At 36.9% G+C, this 23907-nt stretch overlaps 1 protein-coding gene across 3 annotated transcripts; it reads right to left on the reverse strand.

The window, feature by feature from the left end:
* LOC121243647 (wall-associated receptor kinase 2-like) lies at positions 1–23598 on the reverse strand. 3 transcript variants are annotated; one of them, XM_041141771.1, is made up of 5 exons: positions 23472–23594; positions 3923–3987; positions 2583–3640; positions 2278–2454; positions 1–1765 (listed from the first exon to the last, which is right to left on the reverse strand). In XM_041141771.1, exons 3-5 carry the CDS (start codon positions 3520–3522, stop codon positions 543–545), a joined length of 2340 nt encoding a protein of 779 aa, XP_040997705.1. In that variant the 5' UTR covers positions 3523–3640; positions 3923–3987; positions 23472–23594; the 3' UTR covers positions 1–542. The 3 variants fall into 3 exon arrangements, with proteins under 3 accessions (XP_040997705.1, XP_040997704.1, XP_040997703.1); XM_041141770.1 differs by having other exon boundaries at positions 3821–3987; XM_041141769.1 differs by lacking the exon at positions 3923–3987 and having other exon boundaries at positions 23472–23598.
* Between the last annotated feature and the right edge of the window lie 309 nt (positions 23599–23907).

The raw sequence follows: 23907 nt of genomic DNA on the forward strand, positions 1-23907 counted from the left end.
TAAAGTGTGAAAAGGCTAATAGTTCATTTCACAAAATACTCACAAAAGCAAAAGCTTTAATGGTCAATAGTACTGAATATCTCACATGATAGATAGAACACGTTACATTGAAATCACTCAGAAGAGAATATGAAATATATATACATATCATGACAGCACTCTGCAACCACGTCGTACATGAAAATGATAAAGCTGCTATGATGATCACATTCTTTCAATCCTAAAACATGCATACCAGGAGACCGAATTTCCTTTCATTGAGCAGAAATCCCAAAAGATGAACTTCCGGAAAGTTATTGTTCAAGATTTGGAGGTCAGAGAGACAAGAAAAGATGGTGAAGCTAGCTAGAAAGCATGAGAAGAATCTATAGAGAGAGAGAGAGAGAGAGAGACCTTGGGGGCCGTGGGAAGAGATTGGAGGAAGGAAGGGGGTTTAGAGCCAAAAAGAGTAGTGATGAGTGTGGATGGCTAGCGATGAGTAGTGATCATGATGAATGTCAACGAGAGATAGGCTATGCTAACCTTTGATTAGAATGAACAAATTATCTAACATCATTATCTGTTGGTTTCAGTACTTGATTTTTCATGCTATCATCCCCAACAATAGTACTGATAGAAGAGCTGCCGATGTCAAAATCAATTGCCAAAGGCCGTGTAGGTGCATTGGGCAAGTGCTTAGTCTGTTGTGTGTTGGAATCAACCGGCCTTTTCAACGAGTGTTTTTCTGAAAGTCTCAATCCCTCCAACTCCTTTGTTATTTGCTTCATACTTGGTCTATCCTCCCCTCTTACCTTTAAACAATTTTTTGCTATATTAGCAACTTCGGTTATTTCCTCAATATTGCCTTCTTTGAGAATGCGATCATCAATAATTTCAAGTAAGCGATCCTCTTTCACTGCAATTTCAAAATACGTTGCTAAATTTCTCTCACTTTCAGGCCTAAACACGGAAACTGCCTTCTCACCTGTTAGTAGCTCTGCAATGACAACACCAAAGCTATAAACATCACTTTTTTCAGTTAATTGGCTAGTATGGAAGTATTCTGGGTCCAGGTACCCCAAAGTTCCCAACACCACGGTTGTTAATTGTGTGTGGTCAAGAGGAACCAGTCTTGAAGCTCCAAAGTCAGCCACTTTTGCTGTGTGTTTATCATCCAGAAGTATATTTGTAGTTTTCACATCTCTATGTATAATTGACATAGAAGTCTCAAAATGTATGTATGCTAGGGCTCCTGCAATTTCTGATGCTATCATCAAACGTTTTTCCCATGAGAGCAAGGATGATAGGTTTTTATCATGAATATGGTCAAAAAGTGTCCCGTTTGTGATGAATTCATATACTAGCAAGGGTACTTCGGTCTCAAGGCAACAACCTATTAACTTAACCACATTCTCATGGTTAGTTTTAGATAGCACAAGCACTTCATTTATAAATTGCTCAATCTGGCTCTCATCAACAACATTGGACTTCTTAATGGCCACCACTTTGTCATCTGATAAAACTCCTTTGTAAACAGTTCCAAAGCCTCCATGACCAAGGACTCTACTTTTATCATAGTTGTTAGTGGCCTTTTCAAGCTCTTCTGCACTAAAGATTTTGGTTGGCTCAACAGATTCTTTGTGACTCAAGAGTTGCTGTCGTAAGATTAGGCCACCATTTTGTTGGAAGAACTTCTGTTTCAGTTCTATGAGCTTCCTTCTTTGCATTACCGAATATACCCGTAAACTTCCCACAACCAAGATCAAAAGGCTTATCAAGCAGACACCTGTCAATGTTCAAGCATGCATTTTGACCACATAGAATGTGTCTCAATTTCTCCTTCAGTCACTAACATAGACTTCAATGAAGTTGAGATTTCAATATGTAATATATCGAAATATCCTACAATTAGGAGTATAGTTGAGTGTCGAGATTTAACTTAGCTAGTGATCATGCTTAAAAAGAAAAAAGATTTAAAGCCTAGATGTAGCTAGTGACTGTTGGAGAAGCAAAGATCTTCCATTAGCGGATTTCAACAGCGTTTTATACTAAAGCTAAGGTTACAAATTAACTTACCCATCTTAAAACATTAATTTTCTTATCTTAAAAGACATTTGCATTAATCAAAATGGTTCATTTTAGACCAAATTATAATTATTGCATGGGAAGTGAGTGAGGTAATTGGGAAACCAAATCCATCATGCATGTATGTAGTAATTAGTAAATTAACAAGAACAAAGAAAATAAAAGAGATGAGTAGTACTGTATTACCACCATTCCTGTATATATTATACATACCCAGGGCAATAATGATGATCTTGGATTGACCGGGTTTTCGACTACAGCCTCTTCCAGGCGGCTTCCTCCCATCGCCTTCATATCCCTTGGGACAAGCACATGTGTAGCTCCCGTTAGTGTTGGTACATTTTGCAGTATCACTGCAGCGACTCGAACGATCTCTGCACTCGTCAATATCTGAAACACGAGTACCATTAATTTGCTCATTTAACAAAGATTAATTTGCTCATCCAAAATGAGCTGAAATTAAGAAAAAGAAAAGGCTTATAAAGTAAAATGAATGAACACCATTAATACTTAGTTACCTTGGCAACTATCATCTTGTCCATCGGGAAGGTATGGGTTCCCTTTATAACCTGGGGAGCACTTGCAAAGATACCCAAGACGGTTGCCGGAGTTGAAACAATTACTATACGTTGCGTTGCATAAATAGCTTGTCATTTTCTGAGCATCTTTGCACATCTTATTTCCAATTGCCCAATCAAGCACCAGGGGTACAGACCGTGCAGGGACTTTAGAACTCGCCCAGGTGTTTAAATTTTCAAAATCTATGGTGGAAAATTTGTATGCCTGTGTTTCCCCTATAAAACCTAAACCACATGATTGGGTGAGACTGGTGAGTCCACTATAAAGGCTTATAAGAGTCAAATTATAATTTGCTTCTCCTTTCGGGATATCAGAATGGCAACAACCAAGGCCGGAGCAAGAGCCGTTAACCAAATTACGGGTACCGTTGTCACAGAACGATATGCATCCAGCAATGTACTTATATTCATTTACATGTCCCTTCGAGTCTGTTATGTAGGCAAAATGGTTACAACCGACAGCAAAGATACTGTTCTTCGTATGTGAGATGCGAAAACTCAACAAGTTGAGCAAGGCAGAGAAGCGGCGGTAACTAGGCAGATTATCATACACTGGCCAGTTGTCGCAACTACGGACTACCAAGTTTGAGACTCGAAGTTCACCATGTTCAAGGGCGATGTTGAGGACATCTATATTATCAACGCCCAGAAATGGTTTTGGGGGCTTCAAAGAGTGGTTACAGATGATGAGAAAAGATGGATCAAGGTAGCAGCCCTCGCCTGTACCAAACGGGTAGGGGATATGAAAAGATCCGCATCTGCGGTTGCAGCTCGAATTAGTGGCCGGTTGAGTCGATGTTGCTAAAACTAGCTGGGCACCAATACTAATTAGCAGTAGCAGCACTAGTTGTTGTTGCAAAAGTTTTCCCTGCAAAGCCATGGCTGACCTCTTTGTATTCTGTTCCGTGCTTCCGAAATAACTTATCGTTCTTTTGTAAACCAAGGTGATACAGAGACTTTTGTCAGTCTGGCCTCATGAACATGCAGATGAAAAGGACCTAAGGTAGATGATAAGAAGCATTAATAAAAATACATAAATCAATAAAATTAGTTGAAGGAAGGTAGGAGGATTTATTATATAGAAGAAAACTTTACTTGTTTCTCATGTGCCCAAAATAAAAGTTAAAAAACTCTAGCTTTTTTTCAACACAAACCTATTTATTCTTTTAGTATACTACCTCAACCCCGCCTCTCATAATTTTGAACCGTGGAATTTTATTTTCTTCTTTGGGATGGAAAAACGCAAGAAATACGAGTTTGAATTCAAGTGCTCGAGTCACAAGGCTACGACAGCAGAACATGAGGTCATTTCCATCGATCGATTTTGCAGCAACCACGTATCCAGCTGGAAAAACGATGAAATCTGCTGTGTTTAGATGTTAAATTGAGTTGATTTGAATTGAGTAGAGTTAAGATGATAAAATATTGTTAGAATATTATTTTTTTAATATTAATATTAATATTATTTTAAAATTTAAAAAAGTTAAATTGTTTATTATATTTTATATTAAAATTTAAAAAAATTATAATGATGAATTAAAATGAGTTGAGATAAATTAATAACTCAAACGAAGCTAATCTGCCTTCCTGACCAATTTTTTTTTTTAACGTAGATCCACCAAGAGATCGGTACCAACTATAGATTTTTTCAAATGAAAAAAAAAATACTTTTTTCGGCACGTTAAATTATTTAATATTTTAAATTTTATGTCATAAATTATCAATCATGTGACGTATTATGTCCTCTAATTATAAAAATTAAAAAAAACGAAGCGATTTAATTAATTTTAGTTTGAATTGTTAAATCTAAATTAGGTTTCGTTATAATCTTAATTTATCTCAATTTATTATTATAATTTTTTTAAATTTTAATATAAAATATAATAAATAATTTAATTTTTTTTAATTTTAAAATAATAATAATATTAAAAAATAATATTTTAATAATATTTTATAATCTTAACTTAATTCAATTCAATTCAATATTTAAACGCAATCTAAGAATTTACCTAATTTTAATTCATTAGTACTAGTCATCTTATAAAAAATGGTCTCTAGAAATTTAAATTTTTGTGTTTGCACGTGTCATGTCATGTGTAGCTGGTAGCTGGAAAGTGCCCTTCTTTCACTGTGTTCTTGTTATAAGAGCTGGGTACGTACGTTAGAGCATCCGCATTCTTGCTAAAACTCTTAAGAAGCTAAATTATGAACTTTATGGTGTTTGAGCCCGCTGCATTGGATTTGATAAAATATAAAGTTTAAACTTTCAGCTACAGTAACTCTATCTTTTTCTTCAAACATGACAAGGTACTATTCATCATCAAATTATTATTTTATTCTAAAATCACATCCGAAACATCTTATTTTTCTCGTGCATTCATTATCTCTTCGCTTTCTCTCCTTTTCTCCCTCGACGAACACCCACTTCATTTTTTTCTCCCCGTTTCTCTCTTCCCTTCTTTCTTTCATCTGTTATCTCTTTGGCCCGACACTCCCTCTCTTCCCTTCTCTCCATTTTTTTCATTTTTTTCCAGTTCTCTTGTTGTTTTCATTACTCCAGGCTTGTCAAAGTTGGGAATCTGGTACTAGAAGAAGGAGCCGTCGATTTGCAAGAGAGAATCGATTTTAATCAACTGGTCATGCCTCTATTAGGGTTCTATTGTGCTTCACAAAAGGTAAGCAACTCCTATTCTCTTATATTTTTTCGATTTGTAATTTTATTGTTTAGTTTTGGTTTTGGCTTGATCTAGTCTGCATCATGTTTGGTTGTGATGGGGTCTTAAATCATGCTTGATATCAATGGCTGGGTGGTCAATGGGTTTCCCATGACAGAGTCCCATGAAATTAGAATCCTAGGTAAATAAAGAACGAAAATTGCAGAGAAATCGGCAAAAGTTTAATGTTTGTGACCGGGAAACAAACTGTAGAAAGTAATGAAATCTAGAGTACTAGTGAAAGTCTGGGAAACGAAATTTAGAAATTTGAAGCTCAAAAAATTGGTAAAGAAATTTATATTCGAGCTAGAGGATATGATCATACGACCCAGAAAGGATCAGCAGTGAATTTCCAGAAAACCAAATTCTAGAGGAAAAAAGAGAAACCCAGGAAGGGAAATTAATAAGAAAAACACCTAACTTTTGTCGGCTAAAACAACAAATCAATGCAAGAGAGGAAAAACCATGAAAACTCACCAAAACAATAAGTTATTGCTGAAGCAGAGGAGGAAATGATAGTAGAAAACCAAACCAAACCAAAAAAATCCAGTAAAATATTTTGAGAGAGAGAGAGAGAGAGAGAGAGAGAGAAGTGAGCAAAGATGCTTAACAGAGGTTGCAAGGAAAGAAGAAAAAGAACAAACCCCCAAACCTCCTTTTTCTCTCTTTATGTAAGCTATTTTATGTTTTTCCTTTCCTTTTTTCTTGCTCCTGGTTTTGTTTGTGGAAAATATCAACTTTATTAGAGGCTGGATGAGCCTGTTCTTCCCTGCTAATAATGGAACTATGGAAGTGGGGTTGCCTTTGGATCCTTCCAGCCTATCCTTATTGATCCCAATAAAAACTAAAGAAAGAAAGGATAGATGTATTTGCATTTCCATTATTTGCTACCATTGTAACTTGTATTGGGTAGTTAAATCATTGGGAAACCCATTGATCACCAAGCTTGAAGTAATTGGCCAGTTAACCCACTGTTCCAGACCCAGTCAAAACCATTTTAGTGTTCTCGAGATAAGCTTTTAGGCCTGCTATGTATATATAACTGCACCCAAGCTGCCAACAAATGCTTCACAAGAAAAGATGTCTTCAAGAAATAGGGTATGTGTTTTGAGTCAGAGTTACAGAGTGGGAACAGCCCTCATCTCAGAGTACTGATTTTGAGTCTGATTTTGCCATCCCCTTTCAGTGAAAATGTTCAAAAATAGTGATCCAACTTTCATCGATTCTCATCAGTTTAACAAGTTAGAAAACATGATTGCCTACATGATTTTTTGCGTCATTTGGTTACTAGTCGATGTTCCCACTGCATTATAGACTCTGAGACAATGGATTCCTTTAGGCTAAAGCCCCCCGAGGATGAGCAAGGTAAAGCAAATTGATTCCATTGATTCTTGATAGCTTTAAACCACTGTTATGGCATTGTCGTTTTCATATTTCTAATTAATTCATTGCCAGAGCACTTTAGTTAGAATTTTCAAATGTCTTGGGATAGTTTGGGTTATGCCCTTGGGAAGGATGGAGCTGAAAGGGAAAGTAGTAATCTTTGTCGCCTAGCTGTGTGGTGAATGATTCCATTATGCTCGTCTCTCTATGTTTGGACAGTGGCATATGATAACTTTAGCTTATTGCTTGTAGATTTGCCACCTGTGTACAGTGGCCGCACCTTCAATAAATTATCTATTACCCATTTAAAAAAATCAAAGACATGGTATTGCTTCCACTCTGAAATATACTCTATATCCCTCCCTAATCCTCCACGGCCACTGTACTAATCCATAACTACCTTCTCATTCTATTAGATATTTATCTACCAACTCCTCATTTGAGCTTGTTGTCTTGATTAAGAAAGTTCTTTCAAAGGTTTAACAACTAGGCCTTGTTAACAAGCATTTTTCTATTGTTCTTGTTAACCCTCCATATATATTGAAGCATGATGATCATGCTCACTGTGCAGGTTGAGGCTCTCAACGATCCTGACATGAAGGTGCAGCCGCCAAGTGATGCACAACAGCCACCAGGGAATGCACAATGCAATAGAGATCATTCCTTACCAAAGGACCACTCTATTTTGGCTTGTTGCTTGTAAATAAATTTCTGTTAGTGTCATTCTTAGTATTTTTAATGGGTTTGATTTTAAGTGTAGTGGACAATATAGTCGAGTGCTAGGTAGAAGATAACATTTGTATTTTCTTTTTCCTTTTCATGAATGAGAATAGAGTTTCTGATTTGTTCTTTATGCTTAGGTCTCTATCTCTCTCTCACACAATTTTGGTGTCCATATTTGTATGATTCATTGTGAGATTTGATTACACTTGCAATTTTATTAGAAGTGATATTATATAGTAATATAGGTGGTTCAGCCATGCATCGGTTTGTATATTAGTATTATAGTATTTTAATGGATGTGGTTAAATACCTTGGTTAATATTAGTATGAAATGTTAATATTAGATTAAGGAAACAAATAGTTGGGAAATAATAATTTTAAATAAAATGTAAATTATTAATTAATATATGAAGTGTATTTGTAAAATATAAAAAAAAAATTATAAAATATTATTAAAATATATAATATTATATTATTATTTTAATTTTAAGATGACTAAATCAATATGAATTCACTTAATCAAAAATTAATACTATAGCTAAAATTTAAAATTCTAACTAAAGTTTAGACTCGCTATTACCAATGCCCTTAAAGATGAATCCGTCAACAAGTAAAGCCGGGGCTCCTTGACGTTTCTAATTGGAAACCACGCGGGAAAAGGACAAAAAAATAATAGAAAATGAAAATACGTGTTGAAAACGCAAATTATTTCGACCCGACGGGTCTGCAAAATAAACTAAAAAAATAGCCTATAATCATGAAAAACGGACATATGTAGAGAGTACTCATATCGAATTGACTTTGGTGATGTTTACGTATCAATTTATATATTAATATTATTACTTTTCTATTTTGAATTTTCCTATCGAATTTGAACCCGCATTAAGATCAATTAAAAAATGTGAGTTCATTGCCAAATAATCTAAGCAAGATATTTTTTTTTTTTTTTTATACTTTCAAAATAATGTATCAGTATTAATAATTTAGAGTACGATCGAAGTGTGTGCCAGCAAAAGAGAGTAAAAAAAGACGAAAACAGGGAAAAGGAAACACATGAGGAGGTCTGCAAAAGTAGCAAAGAAAAAAAGCAGAAGTCAAGCAATTGATCAGACAAAGATATCTTATCCAAAGATAAAAGTGGCCACAAAAATGAATTCCATCACGTGAATTTCTGACTGGGAAAGCAAAAGATTTCACGTACAACAATAATTTAAGAGCTCAATTGCTCGTATAGGATTTTTTTTTTATTTTTTCTTTTGTTTTTGTAAGTCTCCCTTTAGCACTATGGTTGTTAAGATTTCTAGAATTTTATCGAAATCGTAAGAGTTCAACTAGGAAATTATATAGATAATGTACATGGTCATTAGCTAATATTATATAATTACGTTTAGATATTAAATTGAATTGAGTTGAAATAATAAAATATTATTTTTTAATATTATTATTATTTTATGATTTAAAAAAATTAAATTATTTATTATATTTTATATTAAAATTTAAAAAATTATAATAATGAATTGAAATAAATTGAAATATGATCAACCAAACATATAAATCTGGAATAACGATAAAATCTTTATCAATGACTAAAAATCTCTTTTCCTGACCAAGCTTCAAAAAGTTCAACTGATTCTTGGCATTTTTAAGGCTTAATCAGTTTCACATGTTAGAAGAGAAGGCAACAAAGCTGCTCATCCGCTTTCCAAGAATGCTTTTTTAAACTAACATGTTTAAACTTAGGATGCATGACAGTTCGAGATGGTAGAAGAGAGAAACAATGAAAAACAGGCACAGTCGTAGCTGCAGACGAACTACATAAACATGCATATCATAGGATCACTTGTCATTCATCAAACACAGAGAACGGAACTTGGCAAAGATTACAAGGGAAAGTACTGTTCTAAATAGATATTTTAAAGTTTAGATTATCTGTCTCCTTCATTTTCAGAATAGTAAGACGGATTATTTTTCTGAGCACTAAAAGAGATAATTAATTGCATAAGAAGATAACACTCCGTATATAGCTGCAGGTCTATGATCCTCTCCTCTCGCTGTTGAGCACCTCTTTGGAATATCATGATGAGGTGCTCAAGAGCGAAGATACATAACTAGGCAGATTTCCCCTTAGTGGCCGTAGGGCCGACCACTCCAAAGCTATCAATATCATTTTTTTGAGAAAATTACACTTTTTAACAACCTCGAATTTTCAAGTTGAAAATTCAGTGTACCGAGCTTCCTGAACATAAATTTCATATCGAAATCACAAGCTACGAGCACATTATCACGAACCATGGATAATGCATGGGATTGCCTTCAATATAAGGCTCCACCCCAACAACATGTGTAGGTGCAATCACCTAAGGAGTAAGGCGACATAGCCGCATCACTACGTAGACATGCTGATTAACAATTTCACTCGAATGTTGAAATCGGCCGCCGGTGATTCGTTGATCTTGCCTATGTTCGACTGTGTATGCAAACATTGCAATGGTTTCCTCCACGGAAACCTCTTTTGTCAATTCCAGAATGGCATCCGAGCATAACGTGTTGCATAATGTTTGGAATGCATATACTTTCATTTCGGAACATGTTATAACAATTATTTTGATGTCCATTGAGGATTGGGACTATATAGTCTCGTTTGTGTAAGCTGATGTTATTCTACGACATTCGCTCAACAACAAGCTCCATAGATTCCTCCTCTTCTGTGGTGGCCATAAGAAAGGCTATGTGATCCCACATTGAGGGATCACACCTCCTCCAATCCTGGTATTCATCCCACGTTGGATACTGGTTACTACTCAATACACCTTTGGTCGCATTGTTGGACTTTACCTGGGGCTCATCATCCAACTCACTTCCTTTGTCTATTTTGCGGTATCCGAAAAAAAAAAAAAAAACCCCCAATAACACTTCGCCAACTGAACGAATAATTTATAATAAGCGTGTATAGGATGTAAGTGAACATCCAAAAAGCATCTAAATCATGTGGTATATGACTTATCTAAAATATGCCAGTAAATAATATAGGGACAAATCTAATATAAAAAGTAGCAAATTATGAAAATCATTTAAAAAAAAACAACTTTCATAAACTCAATCAATGAACCTTTAGCAAATTATGCAAATTATGTGACTTAGTCAATAAAAAAAGTAACATCCACAATAAATACAAAGTTTGATAAACTAAATTAATGTAGCATCGACATACGCTACGTCACTCCAACCCCTAATTCCAATCAACTCTGCGGTTCGGGGGCATGAGCAAGAACACCTCCTCCACATTAGGATCCATAAAAATCCTAGCTACGCAAGAATATTGTTGTGCAGGCAATTGCGGGGTGATGTCATCCAAAAACATTATACATTGAGCTACGGTGCTAAATGACGCATCCGATCCACTTGAGCCTTTGCCTTTACTACGCTTTCGACTACATTCTCCAAACATCTGCTTGAGAGGCACACATGTTGGCAGAATGGGAGATGCGGATTGGTGGAAGGGAGGTGGTGGCAGGTGAGGGTGGTGGCCAAAGCTCGAATGAAGTGTGGCGATGGCGCAAAAACGACATGGGCAGCGAGGGCTCACAAGTTGCAGGAGGGAGGAAGAAAAAAAGAAGAAAATATGAGACAAGAGGAGAGGGGCCTACAGTGCTGGGGTGAAATGAAGAGGTCCTAGGATTTTCACCCTTAAAGTCCAAAAATGGTGCCATTTGCAACAAGGGGCCTAGTTTTCTTTTTGTTTTAGCTCATAGAATCCCACACGGGTTAGGCCCCCCATTGAACCCACTATCCTACCTACTTGGGCCTCAGTTTTAACCAAAGAATAGAAAAAAGAAATAACTAAAATACATAAAGCCCAAAAAGAAAAATTTTGGGTTTCACAATCGTTCTCCCTTAGACCCAACATGGACTCTAGATCCTAGTTTAACATCCCAAGTTCTTAGCAACAATGCAATAGACAAGTAAATGACAACAAGAAAATAGACAATCACACGACACAAAATTATCGCAGTTCGGCAACGTGCCTATGTCAACAGAGATATAGGATATTTTATTAAAAAGAAAGTGGAAACACCATGCAACAATACAATATCTCTGCCTCACTTTTTCTCTCTCACACACACAAGGGTTGCCTCTCTCTTTTCCTTCCTATTTCTACCATGAAAAATGCAAGGGAGCCGATTTGGGCTCCTTTTTTTTTTGCCCGTTTGGGCATTTTATTTTATTTTTAGTTTTTTAATTAGTGATTAAGAAAATATTGTTTAATATTATAGTGAATTTTTTTTATTTTTTTAAAAATATTTAAAAGTATTAAAAAAATGATGTGAAAAAAAATCAAATGCTAAAAAAAAGGGAGCCCAAATCGAGCTCCCTAACATTGGCCTTCTGCCATTCAATTCTACCTAAAGATTGTTACTCAAAACAAATATAATACACACACACACACACATCGTTCTCCCTTAGACTCGACATGGGCTCTAGATACTAGTTTAACATCCCAGGTTCTTAGCAACAATGTAATAGACAAGTAAATGACAACAAGAAAATAGACAATTACACGACACAAAATTATCGCAGTTCGGCAACATACCTACATCCATAGAGATATAAGGGATTTTATTAAAAAGAAAGTGGGAACACCGTGCAACAATACAATATCTTTGCCTCACTTTTTCTCTCTCACACACAAGAGCTACCTCTCTCTTTTCCTTTCTATTTCTGCCATTCAATTCTACCTAAAGATTGTTACTCAAAACAAATATAATACACACACACACACACACACACACACACACACATATATATATGAAGGCTAGCAGTGGAAACCCTAGAAAAATTAATTTTGGGTTATTCGCTTGAGCAGAGCATCGATCGATTCTTAAGCAAACTCTCTGTCCGATGTTCACTCAAGCTGCCTGTCGAGCAAGACCCAAACGAACTCTCTGCCTAGGTTTCATGCAAGCTACTTGCCACACAAAACTCAAGCAAAATCTCTGTCTAAGCTTAGCTTGATCGACCCATCGTGGAACTGTCAAGTGAAGTCTCTGGCTGGCGTTTTCTCAAGTCACAAACCAGATCCATAAACGCAACACTTGACCTATGTAAACATCTTACTAAAGTAAATTTACTCAATTATGTAAGATTGGTCTACATAGAGATCCTCAAACCACATTACCATGTAAGTTTGCTTTTACAAGATCTCTTTGTAGATCTAACATGTTTCAATTATGAAATATCAATATAGCATGTAAATTTGTAAGAACTCGATGCTAGTTGCCGCATATGGAACAGGTTCTTTTCTCTATGTTTCCAAATACTTAATTATTTTAACTGCAAGGGTGGTGTAGTGGTTATGGAAGGAGCTGTATAAACTAGACTTCTTGGGTTTGGAAGTACTCAACATTCACACTCCTGGAGACATCAGACTAGGAAAATGTTGTCATAAATTACTCAAGGTTCACAGACATAAAACTCATTAAAAATTTTGTAAATCTTAGTTAGGATTGTTTTCATTCAATAGTACAATTTCTCAATTACCAATAAAGGAAGGGGAAAAAAAAAAACAGAGGGAGAGATAGAAACGAACAAATTGCGTGCTCAGATATTTATATCTTCAAGTTGGACGAATGAAAACAGCTGTTGTCATTGAGAACGACATGAATAAGAAAGTAGTGGTCATTGAGATCATGACATGAAGAAATAAAGGCCATATGTGAGCATATGACGTGTAGTAAGGAGATTTCATTTGCATATCTTTCTAAACCTATTAATTGCACTGATTTTTTTTTTATTAACCTTACGAATAAAATGTGGCTGAAATAAATTCAAAGTCTTTTAAAGTCTTGTTTTTGTCTTGTTCGGCTTGAGGCTATTCAAAATATTTATACATGTACTCTTCTTTTGGAATAGAAGATAAAGTATTAGCTAGCATATATGGAATTGATATGGGAATAATCAACTAGAAGGGATAACTAAGAATGATGCTACCTGGTCATCTAAAGTTTACTATTCAGATGACTTTCTTGATATCCACGTAATTCATTAAAAAAGGAAAAAAAAAAAAACACAAATACAAAAGGGTAGGTGGAACCTAGCTAGGGTTCCAATATTTCTCTTTTATATTTTTGGACGTCTTTTTATTTTGAATATGTTTTTATTAAAAATCACGTATGACCACGTGTCACATAAAGAGGGTCAACTTGAGCGATGAGTTTCGGATGGCTCAATAGCTGCACTCTTCTATTATATATCCATTCCCACAACCACTACATTTATGGAGGTATATAATTATCCTATAATAATTAGAAGTCGATTTCCATCTATTAAAAAAGTTGGATTTTCCGAAAAGGTGGTCCAACAAATGGAGCTGTCAAACTTAATACTGATGGGAATTGTTTCGGAAATTTGGAATTATATGTGGAGGATGTGGGGTGATTAAAGATGCTGAAGCATTTGTAGCGGGTTTTTCCTCATATTATGGTAAATAAATAACAAAAAAGAAGATTACCCAAGGTAAGTACGATCTATCTTTAGTAGGTGACTTTGGAATTACAAGAGACATCATTTTCTCTTTTACCAGTAGGAGGGCCATGCAAGGCACATGCCCGGTTCTCTCTATATACACTGTTTCAATTGATGAAAAAATTAAAAAAATAATTATGTTTTAAAAACACCGTGAGAGGTAATTGTTCGACCATCACAACGACCAAAGAGTAACTTGATCATGTGGGAGCTCGGCTCCCCAACATGTAAAGAGTACCCCAATCACATTGGAGCTTGGCTCCCATAATTGTAAAGTCCACCCTGATCTCAAAAAGTATTCGACCCCGATCAAATTGGTCTAACTATGTGGGAGCTCGGCTCCCGAGCATATATAACATACCTAATCTTGAAACTATGCGACCTCAATCACATTGGATGGATTACGTTGGAGCTCAGCTTTCGAGCATGTAAACCTTACCCAGAGTTCCAAAAGTATCCATCCCTGATCAAATTGGTTAGATTATGTGGGAGCTCAGCTCTCAAGCATGTAAACCTTACCCAAATCTCTAAAAGAATAACCCGATCACATTGGAGCTTGTCTCCCTTGCATCTAAAACGAATCATGATCTCTAAAAGTATCCAACCCTCGATTGGATCACGTTGGAGCTCGGCTCTTGAGAATGTATAAAATACTCAATCTTGAGATGCATCCAACCCCGATCACAATGATTGGATTATGTGGAGCTCGGCTCGATCTCAAGGTCGCATACTAGGAGAGCATAGAGAGCTGACACTTGAAGGCGAGCAAATAATGCTCGACCCCATGGTTGACCAAAGAGTTCTCGACCTTGAGGGTGACCAAAACCTATTCACACCTAACCAAACAAAAGTGCTCACGCCCTAAGGCTCATCTCAAAGGGAGAGCAAAAGATCTCACCCCAAAAGGTGCTCCTATTTGGGCAAATGACAACATTTAAGAAGTGCTCAAGCAAAAGTATCTAATGCTGACGAGAAGTTCGACTCTTAAGAATGTAAAGCGTTCCTGATCTTTATAAGCATCGAAGCCCGATAAAATTGGTCAGATTACCTAGGAGCTTGACTCTCGAGCATGGAAGTTGTAGTTGATCAACAACAATAATATCCGACCTCCAATCAAATTGGCCAGATGATGTGGGATATCAAACCTCAATCAAATTGATCGAATTACATGGGAGGGGGAGGAAAAGTGCTCGTGTCATGTCCCATCCTTGAGGGTGAACCCTTTTAACATGAAATCCATATAATATAAAATTTAGATAGAATACTCTTCCAAATTCAAATACCTATAAAATCATTCCTAAGAAAGTAAACTGGACTATAATGACCCAACCCGAAAGCATTGGAGATGATAGATGAATTAAAGGTATTGATCCTAGATTACTTTTAATGGGCTACTTTCGATAAGCCCACAAGCTATTATTTTTCTGAAATTGGTTAGGAGATTTTTTTAATTAGGCCCTTCGGCCTTAAAAGTGTATTAAATAAGGTCCGATTTATCTGTTTACTCTAAGCCCATCAACATGTTCAAATTCAAATCCACTAAGCTTACCATTCTAAAATCCTTTTCACATTAAAATTTCTAAACCCAACCCATATCATGTGACCCGCATAGTATAAAATTCTATAAATAGAGCCTCATGCACTGTATGTGCACCTCCATCTTCAAGCTCTAGGGTTATTGCCGCTACATTGGATCCCTCCAGCCTTTACTTGTGCAGCCAACTACCGTAGAAACATACCCCAAGCCACATCAGTACCACCATTCACTCGGCAAACACCAAACGTCATAGCCAAATTCTACGCCCCAGGAGCCAATTGACCACTGCCCCACACCTATTACTTTACTAAACTCCGCCCACCTCTCAATCATCCAGGACCAGCAACACCCATGCACCAAACAAGCCCCGCCTTTGAAAGCCACGTTCCTGCAACCATAGAGGAAGACCGGTCCCACGTCGTACGTCCTCCCCCTTGGGCAAGCCGCGTTGTTATTACCCTTCACTCTCCTCCACCGCAGGCTCCTCCATGCCAACAGCCCACCATGGAAACAGCCGACGGAAAGGCCTCGTTTTGCTACCACCGAAACGGAGCACCCCTACACATAACCCAGCAGCCACTGCACCTCGAGAAACCGCCACATGTAACCAGCTTCATCCCCATCGCCTCCCAGGGACAGAAGCTGCTGACCACCGCGTGGGTTGCCTCCGTGTCTCAAACAGGCTTTCACTGCACCACCGTAAGCCGCACGTTCCACGCTTCACGCTTCACCATCGATATACACAGACACAGCTCAGGCATCAGGTTACTCGTAGAAGCCGCCGCACGTTGGTGCCAACCACCATGCCCAGCCCTCCACCCCTCTCGGTTCCTCCCTCCGTTATAACATAGACCAAATTGCCAGTCTGAAACTCTCATATGAAACACAAGGGACTTATTTTCTAAATAAATGTATAAAAAAAGAAATAAACCTGTCCTTTTAGTGTTGATAATAAGGCTTATTATTAATGATGATTTTCTATAATAGTACTACGAGAAAATAGATGCTTGATGGTTGAGATATTTTAAGGTTTAATCTTTTAGTTAGGAGAAATTATGTGGGAATTAAAGTGAAGATATTTTAGGATTTTGAAAACTTTAGACATTAGAGAGATATAGATTTTTAACATCTCGAGTTTTAATTACGAAGTACATCTTCAATTAGAAATTTACACATGTTAGTTACTATTTTATTGGTGATAATTAATATTCCCTTGACACTCTTGTGAGAAAAGTCAAAGAAGTTAAAAAATTCACGTAAACGGTATTCCTATACTAGACTTTGCAAAAAACTAACTGGGTTGATTTTTACAAAACACTTGCAAGTTCTATTATGAAACAAACTCACACCATTTTACATTGCATATGAGATTATAGGTACTAGGAAGTAGCTCCCTAGACCTCCAGGTACAGGGCGTTACATCGACATTACTACATATTCTCTAAAATCTCATCAATTCATTTATACATAATCTCTAAAATCGACATTAGTACATATTCTCTTCAAATCCTATCACGTGTAATCTATTACAACTATCACAATCATCAAAGTCATCTGAAAAGAAATAGTGGAGATAAATGGGTGAGTCCACCAACTCAAAAAGTAGCAAACATGTACTAGTGTGTGAACTTGTGCCAGTTAAATAATGCAGAACAAAATAGAAACTCAAAAAGAATATGGCAAACATTTTTTTACAATAATAATATAGATAAAAGACATTCGGCATAAGTATAACTAAATTAAGCAGCATCAAAACATAATAGAGACCATGTTTAAACCACGTGGCACGGTTGTACAAACCCTAGCAGCCAATCAAGCAGAGCTATCAATGAAATCTCCCCCTTTTATACTTGGTGCACCGACTATGCACACAGGAAAGGTCCACACAGTCACTTTGCTCCAGAGTGGGTTCACTAAAAAATAGAGATGCTGATACCAACATAATAATAGATGCCACAGTTTTACACACTTGTGAAGATGAGAACAGAAGCAAAATAGAGTTTCATGCCAAAGGGTCGCGCAATCACTATCATTATCCAATGAGAAATAATAGTTGCAGTCATGAGTGTGCAAGCGCTGCACAATCACTTTGAAAAAGTGAATAAATACGGGACTTACATGAAAAGAAAATAAATTTTTTAATGGTGAATCCCACTCTTTTTCAAAGTGACTGCACGACGCTTGTGCACTTCATAACTGTATGTAACATTACTCTTAGAGTGGGGCTACTATATAGCCCTACATTTTTTTAATACATTTAAATACTTTTAAAAAATAAAAAAAATACACCAATATACTTAAAATCATTTCCTTAATCATTAAGTAAAAAAAAATTATACAAACTGTCAACTAGAGCGGTAAGCTAGAGTGGGGCGGCAGACTATCTTTTACCTTTCTCTTATCCAATATAACATAGTACTGGATACTATCAAACTCGCAAAAAATTAGAAGAATGCCTAATACTATTTTGTTTTCTTTTGGGCCAAAGACCCAACAGTTCTTTGAATTTTCTTAAAACCCCAGAAAGGAGGAGCAACAACACAAAACCCACCAAAATTCTGAATAGAAGAAGGCCCAAGAAAAGCAAAGATACTAGGTACGTAATCGAGCCGAAGCAAACTTCTCAACAAGTATATGAATGAAAATATTGGTTTTCCCAATAGTTTTTTTTTTTTTGGCAATGTTGTTGTTCAAAATAAAACAAGGGTTGCATGTGAAATTGCCTAAACTTGAAGATTACAGGAATAAATGACTAAACAGTTGCAAATTTTAGGTTGATCTAGAACTGTCTTGACGACAAAAAATAAAATAAAAATTTAGCACCAGATCAAGTAGTCAAAGTTTTTGGTCCTACGTAAAATTTAGACCACCATGACTCGTGGAAGATGGACTACGACCAGTACGTACTTGACAAAGGAGTTCTCAAATTCAAGTGGAAGATGGGCTTGTGAGTTAATTTTTTCTTTTATCTTATTTTTCTTCTCTTTTATGGCGGAGTTCTCAAATTCAAGTTAATAATGAAGTCCTAAAGTCAAATAAAAGATGAGGTTTTTGTCTGACAAAAAGAGAAAATAATAATATTGGCAAAAAATTCGGACCATGCCAAGTCTTGAGAAATTAAGATTGAACACTACAAGTAAGGCCTATGATATTAACTATTAAAGCTGTAATCATTACAAGAAAAATGTACAGTCATGATCAATTATTTTCTATAAAAATAATTTTTTTTATCAAAATAAATATATTTTAATCACAATTAGTTATTTTTATCGCATATAATTTGTTATAAATGATATTTTTTTTAGTGTATATATATAATTAATATTACTTTAATGACTAATTATTAGATAGTTTAGAAGTACGAATGAAGTGTTTGATAGCGACAGGCCCTATAACTAATTAACTTTTTGTGCACACCTTTTCTATATATAGGAAGTTGTTTTTCAATTAAGTGTAGTAGCCAATATATGTAGACACTAGTTGGCTAAGTTATAAATTAAATCTAGTTTTCTTTGCTTTTCTTTTTCTTACTTAATTTCCATGTTCGGGAAAAAATAACATTTTATTAAGACAAGTCAATTTGATAAGCGTTGACATATTACTGCCCCAACTCTAAATTATAATTTAAAGAAATAAGATATTTTTCAGCACTCAAATGTAACACATCATACATATCGAGTGTTCTACTTAAAGACCACAGTTCCTCTTCAGGCAGGAGGCACCTATAAACGACATTTATCGGAGACGAATTACGAGCTGCCACGTAGGTGTTTCTTAGTAAACCATGTAACACGCATAGCAGGGGATCACTGCTCTCTCCCATTCCCGCTCAAGCTGAATTGCTCTCCTTCCCTAGTCGAACACCATAATCGATCTCTCTCTCTGCTCTCTCGATATCGAAAGGCAAAATCCCTCGCTCGACGGAGGAGAAGGTCCTTAAATGTAGTCTAGAGAAAGATGGAGGGGGGTTTATGAAATTTCGAGATCAACGACACAAAAGGACAAATAACGTATATGAAATGGCATATTTTCCTCGTAGTTTCCTAGTTAACTAATGAGCGTTCGCCTCTGCAAGCTCATCGACCCACCAAAAATAGTTGTCCTTCTCATCCACCGATTCCACCCCACAGAATAAAAAAACAATACTAAGTATTATTTTTTAAATATTTTTTCCAAGCCCAAGCTCACAATCACAGGTGTGGCGCCCCCAATCCCCTTTATATAAATACACAGGGATCGAGACGCCAGGATGGTGACAACACGGTCACACATCCCAACGAAGTGCCAGTGTGTGTACATACAACAGTGTACAAATAAAATAACGCAGCGGATAGTCAACTAAGTACCATAATTTATTTACAATCAAACATCAGTAAAGATTTAAATAGCAGTTATACAGTAATCCATAAAATATATTACAATAGTTTCAGATAAACAAACGAGTGATCCCAGATCACTCCTCAGGCAGAGCCGTCTCCTCAGGCTCGCCCTCCTTCTCCTCATCTGCATCAAAATCTGCGTTACCACAAAATGGTATCGCAGGTAAGTATAACCCAAAATAACAACGTAATATAAAATGCATTAAATGCAACTAACATGCATGCACATGATGAAATATGCATTTTTCCACAAGACATCATTTTCCCCGAAAATGATAATTTTCCAACACACGCCAAAATCCCATTTTGGCCCAAAATACCCGTAAAACATTTTCCCAAAAAATGATTTACCCAAAATCCAACTCGCACTATTTTCCCAGAAAATAGTGCATTAATTCCAAATGCACTATGCATTATTTCCATATGCACCATGGCCTCCCCTATGGACCATCCGCACGTCCTGGCTTCGTAGCGGTGCTCAGTTCCGCGCCCAGCGCGTACATGGCCAAGCACCCACACTACGCAACGAGCGATGCCCAGTTCCGCGCCCAGCGCGTACGTGGCCAGACATCCTCTAGTCCCCGCCAGCAGAAGGACCATGGAGTCGGCACGAGACCATCTCGTTCGATCCCATTGTCGCCCGGCGACAATCCAGGGGACGTTACTCAGTATATTCTGCTCCCGAGTAACCAGAGGAGCTCCACCGAGTTAATGCCCCATCTCGGCTTGGGGTCGTGATACACACGCACCAAAAATCCATTCTCACATGAAAACCCAGTTTTTATAAACACATGAACATGAATGCAATACACGAAAACCCAGTTTTCTTTTACAAACATGATCATGCATGAAATAATGAAATGCACATGAACCAACACAATATCCAAACCAACAATTACCAATCCAATCAAATTCAACCAAACAACTCCAATCACAAATCCATCCGACCCCCGAACTCCTCGGACTCAGTCCGGCATGCCAAAAAAATACAGTGAAATGGGTTAGTGCAAAAATACATTTAAATTACAAAAGTTCTTTGGAGAAATACTTACAGAGCAATATAACAATTTCCGAAGGATCACGAAGTTGAAAAAGGAGACGTTTGAGCAACACCACAGTGTAAAATACACTGTGGCCGTGGGTCACAAATACCAACTTTCAAACGGAGGCAAACGAAGACCCAAGATTGATAGGGTAGGGCCTAGGGAGGTCGGTGAAGCTAGTGGTGGTGGTGGTTGGCCGTGGGTGGCGGCGAAATGGGCGGTAGAAGACCAAAATGCCCAAATCGGAAATGTAGATGGTGGAGCTTCACCGGTGGCGGATCGGAGCTGGGGTTGGGTCCAATGGGTTGCCAAGAGGTCGAGGATGAAGTGGTGTGAAGATGGTGGCCAATGGTGGTGCGACGGCGGCGCAGCGGCGGAAAGAGTGCTGCGGCTTCCAGCCGTGCGTAGAGGCTCACGGCGGCTCGAGGGAAGCTGGAATTGATGGGGGTTGGTCGCCGGCGGCAGGGGGAGCGAAGGAGCCAGGCGGAAGCTGGAATTGATGGGGGTTGGTCGCCGGCGGCAGGGGGAGCGAAGGAGCCGGGCGGTGTCGACCACCGCCGGCGCATGGCGGCGGGCTGGGGGAGAGATGAATGCACGACGAGAGAGAGAGAGAGAGGGTCGTGCACGGGAAGGAAATCAGAGAGGAGAAAAAGAAAAGAGAAAAAAGAAAAGAAGAAAAGAAAAAGAAAAGGAAAAGAAAAATAGAGGAAAAAGAAATGAGGTCCAATCCTCATAACTTGGGTCACAAAAATGATCCAACGGAAACGATTTCAAAACCTCAAGTTAAATAAAATAATTTAAACGTAATGATAAAGTCAAATTGAAATAATTAAATCTCACAGTAATTAAATAAATAATAAAAGCAATTTAAATGCATAACAATAAATAAATATTAAGAAAGCACATAAAAATAATTTTCACCAAATTAAAATCATAGAAATAAACTCATTAAAAATCCAACCAATTTTAAAATAAGAGAATAAATTTTTAAATAAATAAAAATAATCCTTTAGTAAAAATACACTAAAATGCGGGGTGTTACAACAGGTACTCTCTCTCTCTCCCTCCATCGTTGAATTTCATGGTTTCTTTGGGTTTTTCTTTGTTTAATTGCTCATTTTTGCAGAAATTTCAGGTTAGGTTTTTTACACTCAAACGAGTCAAATTACTTATCCATTTGCTTGCTATGTGAACTGTACGAATGCACAAAACAAAAGCGGAATTCTAAATTTTACATGGTGTTTTGATTTAATTAAATCCGATTACCTACACTAGGCTTTTGGTTTTTAGGAAGGAGATTTTTTTCCCAACGAAAAGTCACGGATTCTGAGAGAGTGAAGTTCCGTCGAGCGAGAAAGCAGAGAGAGCGAGAGAGCATAGAGAGAGGGAGTGCTTTCATCGAGAGAGGGGCTTTTGCCTTTCAAGATTGAGAGAGCGAGAGAGTAGAGAGAAGAGAGAGAGTGAGTGTTTTCGTTCAAGAGAGCAGAGAGAGAGGGACCATTTTTGTTTCAGAAGTGCTTATTCCCTGTAAGACGCATCTCTATCGCGTCTTCATGTACAGCACACGTGGCAACTTTTCATTGGGTTCCGATATATGTAGATTATAGGAGACACCTGCAGGAAGGTTTTCTCTAATGACTATATCACCTACAAGCAATGTACTCATGAAGGGACAGAGACAGACAAATGAGATGTAAACCACCGAGGTATTTTTCCATTCGATAACTATAAAAAAAAATGCACAACCTTTGTAAAAATAGTAAGGTACATTTTCTTTACTTCCAGCACTTCCAACAACATAACAGCCCAGGAATTTTGCAAATTGTGCTTCTCTCCTGGCAATAACCTTTGGAGTTTTTGCATTTGAAGAGAACCCAATAACCAATATCTAGACAGTGAGCAGGTACTTGCCACTTAACCATACACACTTGCAATTTATTGATTTCTGAGTGATTACTAAAGCACAATTCAATGCAAGTGTAACCACTCCCTTCAAAAAAAGGAATTCAAAATAGCAAAACAGATTGAACTATTAACAACACCTTCTAAACATTACCAAGATAATAGAAATCTATATTGTGATTACTTAAAATCCAATGATTACCTAAATGTGCATATGCAGTAAACAACAGAAAATAAGAGAGAAATGATTCATTTCACAAAACCTATGCAAGTATTTTGCAGATCTAAATTATAGGTCTCTGAAAGAAGAACAAAGTTGCCAAGCCTAAGGAAGGGCATTGCCCAGAGGTCAAATTCTCCGGACCAAATAACTACGAAGAATCCAATTCAAGAAAAGCTTTAAACTTACTTTCCCTCGTACACTAAAGAACGAGACCTGACAAAGATTACAAGGGACAGTGTTCTAAATAGATATTTTAAACTTTAGATTATATGTCTGATCCTTCAATTTAAGGAAAGTAAAACGAATTCTTTTTAACACGAGCACTAAAAGAGAATTAATTGCACGAGAAGATCATAACTCTCCATATATATATATATATAGCAGGTCCATATATGATCCTCACCTCTCTCGCGCTCTTGAGCACCTAGCTAGCCTCTTTGGAATATTATCAGCCACTTCCTTCAGCTGCTACGCTCTCTTTATCTTTCGCTCTACGCCCTTCAAGAACTTTAAACAACCTATCATCCATTTATAAACAAGGCAGATGTCCTCCAGCCAATATACATTTTTTTTTTTTTAATTTCCCCTTAGTAGCCGTATGGCCGACCACTACTCCAAAGCTATCAGTATCATATTTACTTCTGATCTTCTTATGGTGGAGGAAAACTCTATACATCTAAAGATTAATTAATTTACTTGTCATTTATAAAGAAAACATGGTAAAAGTTACATCTCAAATGTTTTATATTTACTGTAATTATAAAAATCTGACAAATTGTGCGCATTCAATTATAAAAAAAAGAGGTGAGTCGTTGTACATGTACAATATTGACAATAAG

The sequence above is a fragment of the Juglans microcarpa x Juglans regia genome, chromosome 8D (assembly GCF_004785595.1).
Source record: "Juglans microcarpa x Juglans regia isolate MS1-56 chromosome 8D, Jm3101_v1.0, whole genome shotgun sequence".
Classification (NCBI taxonomy): domain Eukaryota; kingdom Viridiplantae; phylum Streptophyta; class Magnoliopsida; order Fagales; family Juglandaceae; genus Juglans; species Juglans microcarpa x Juglans regia.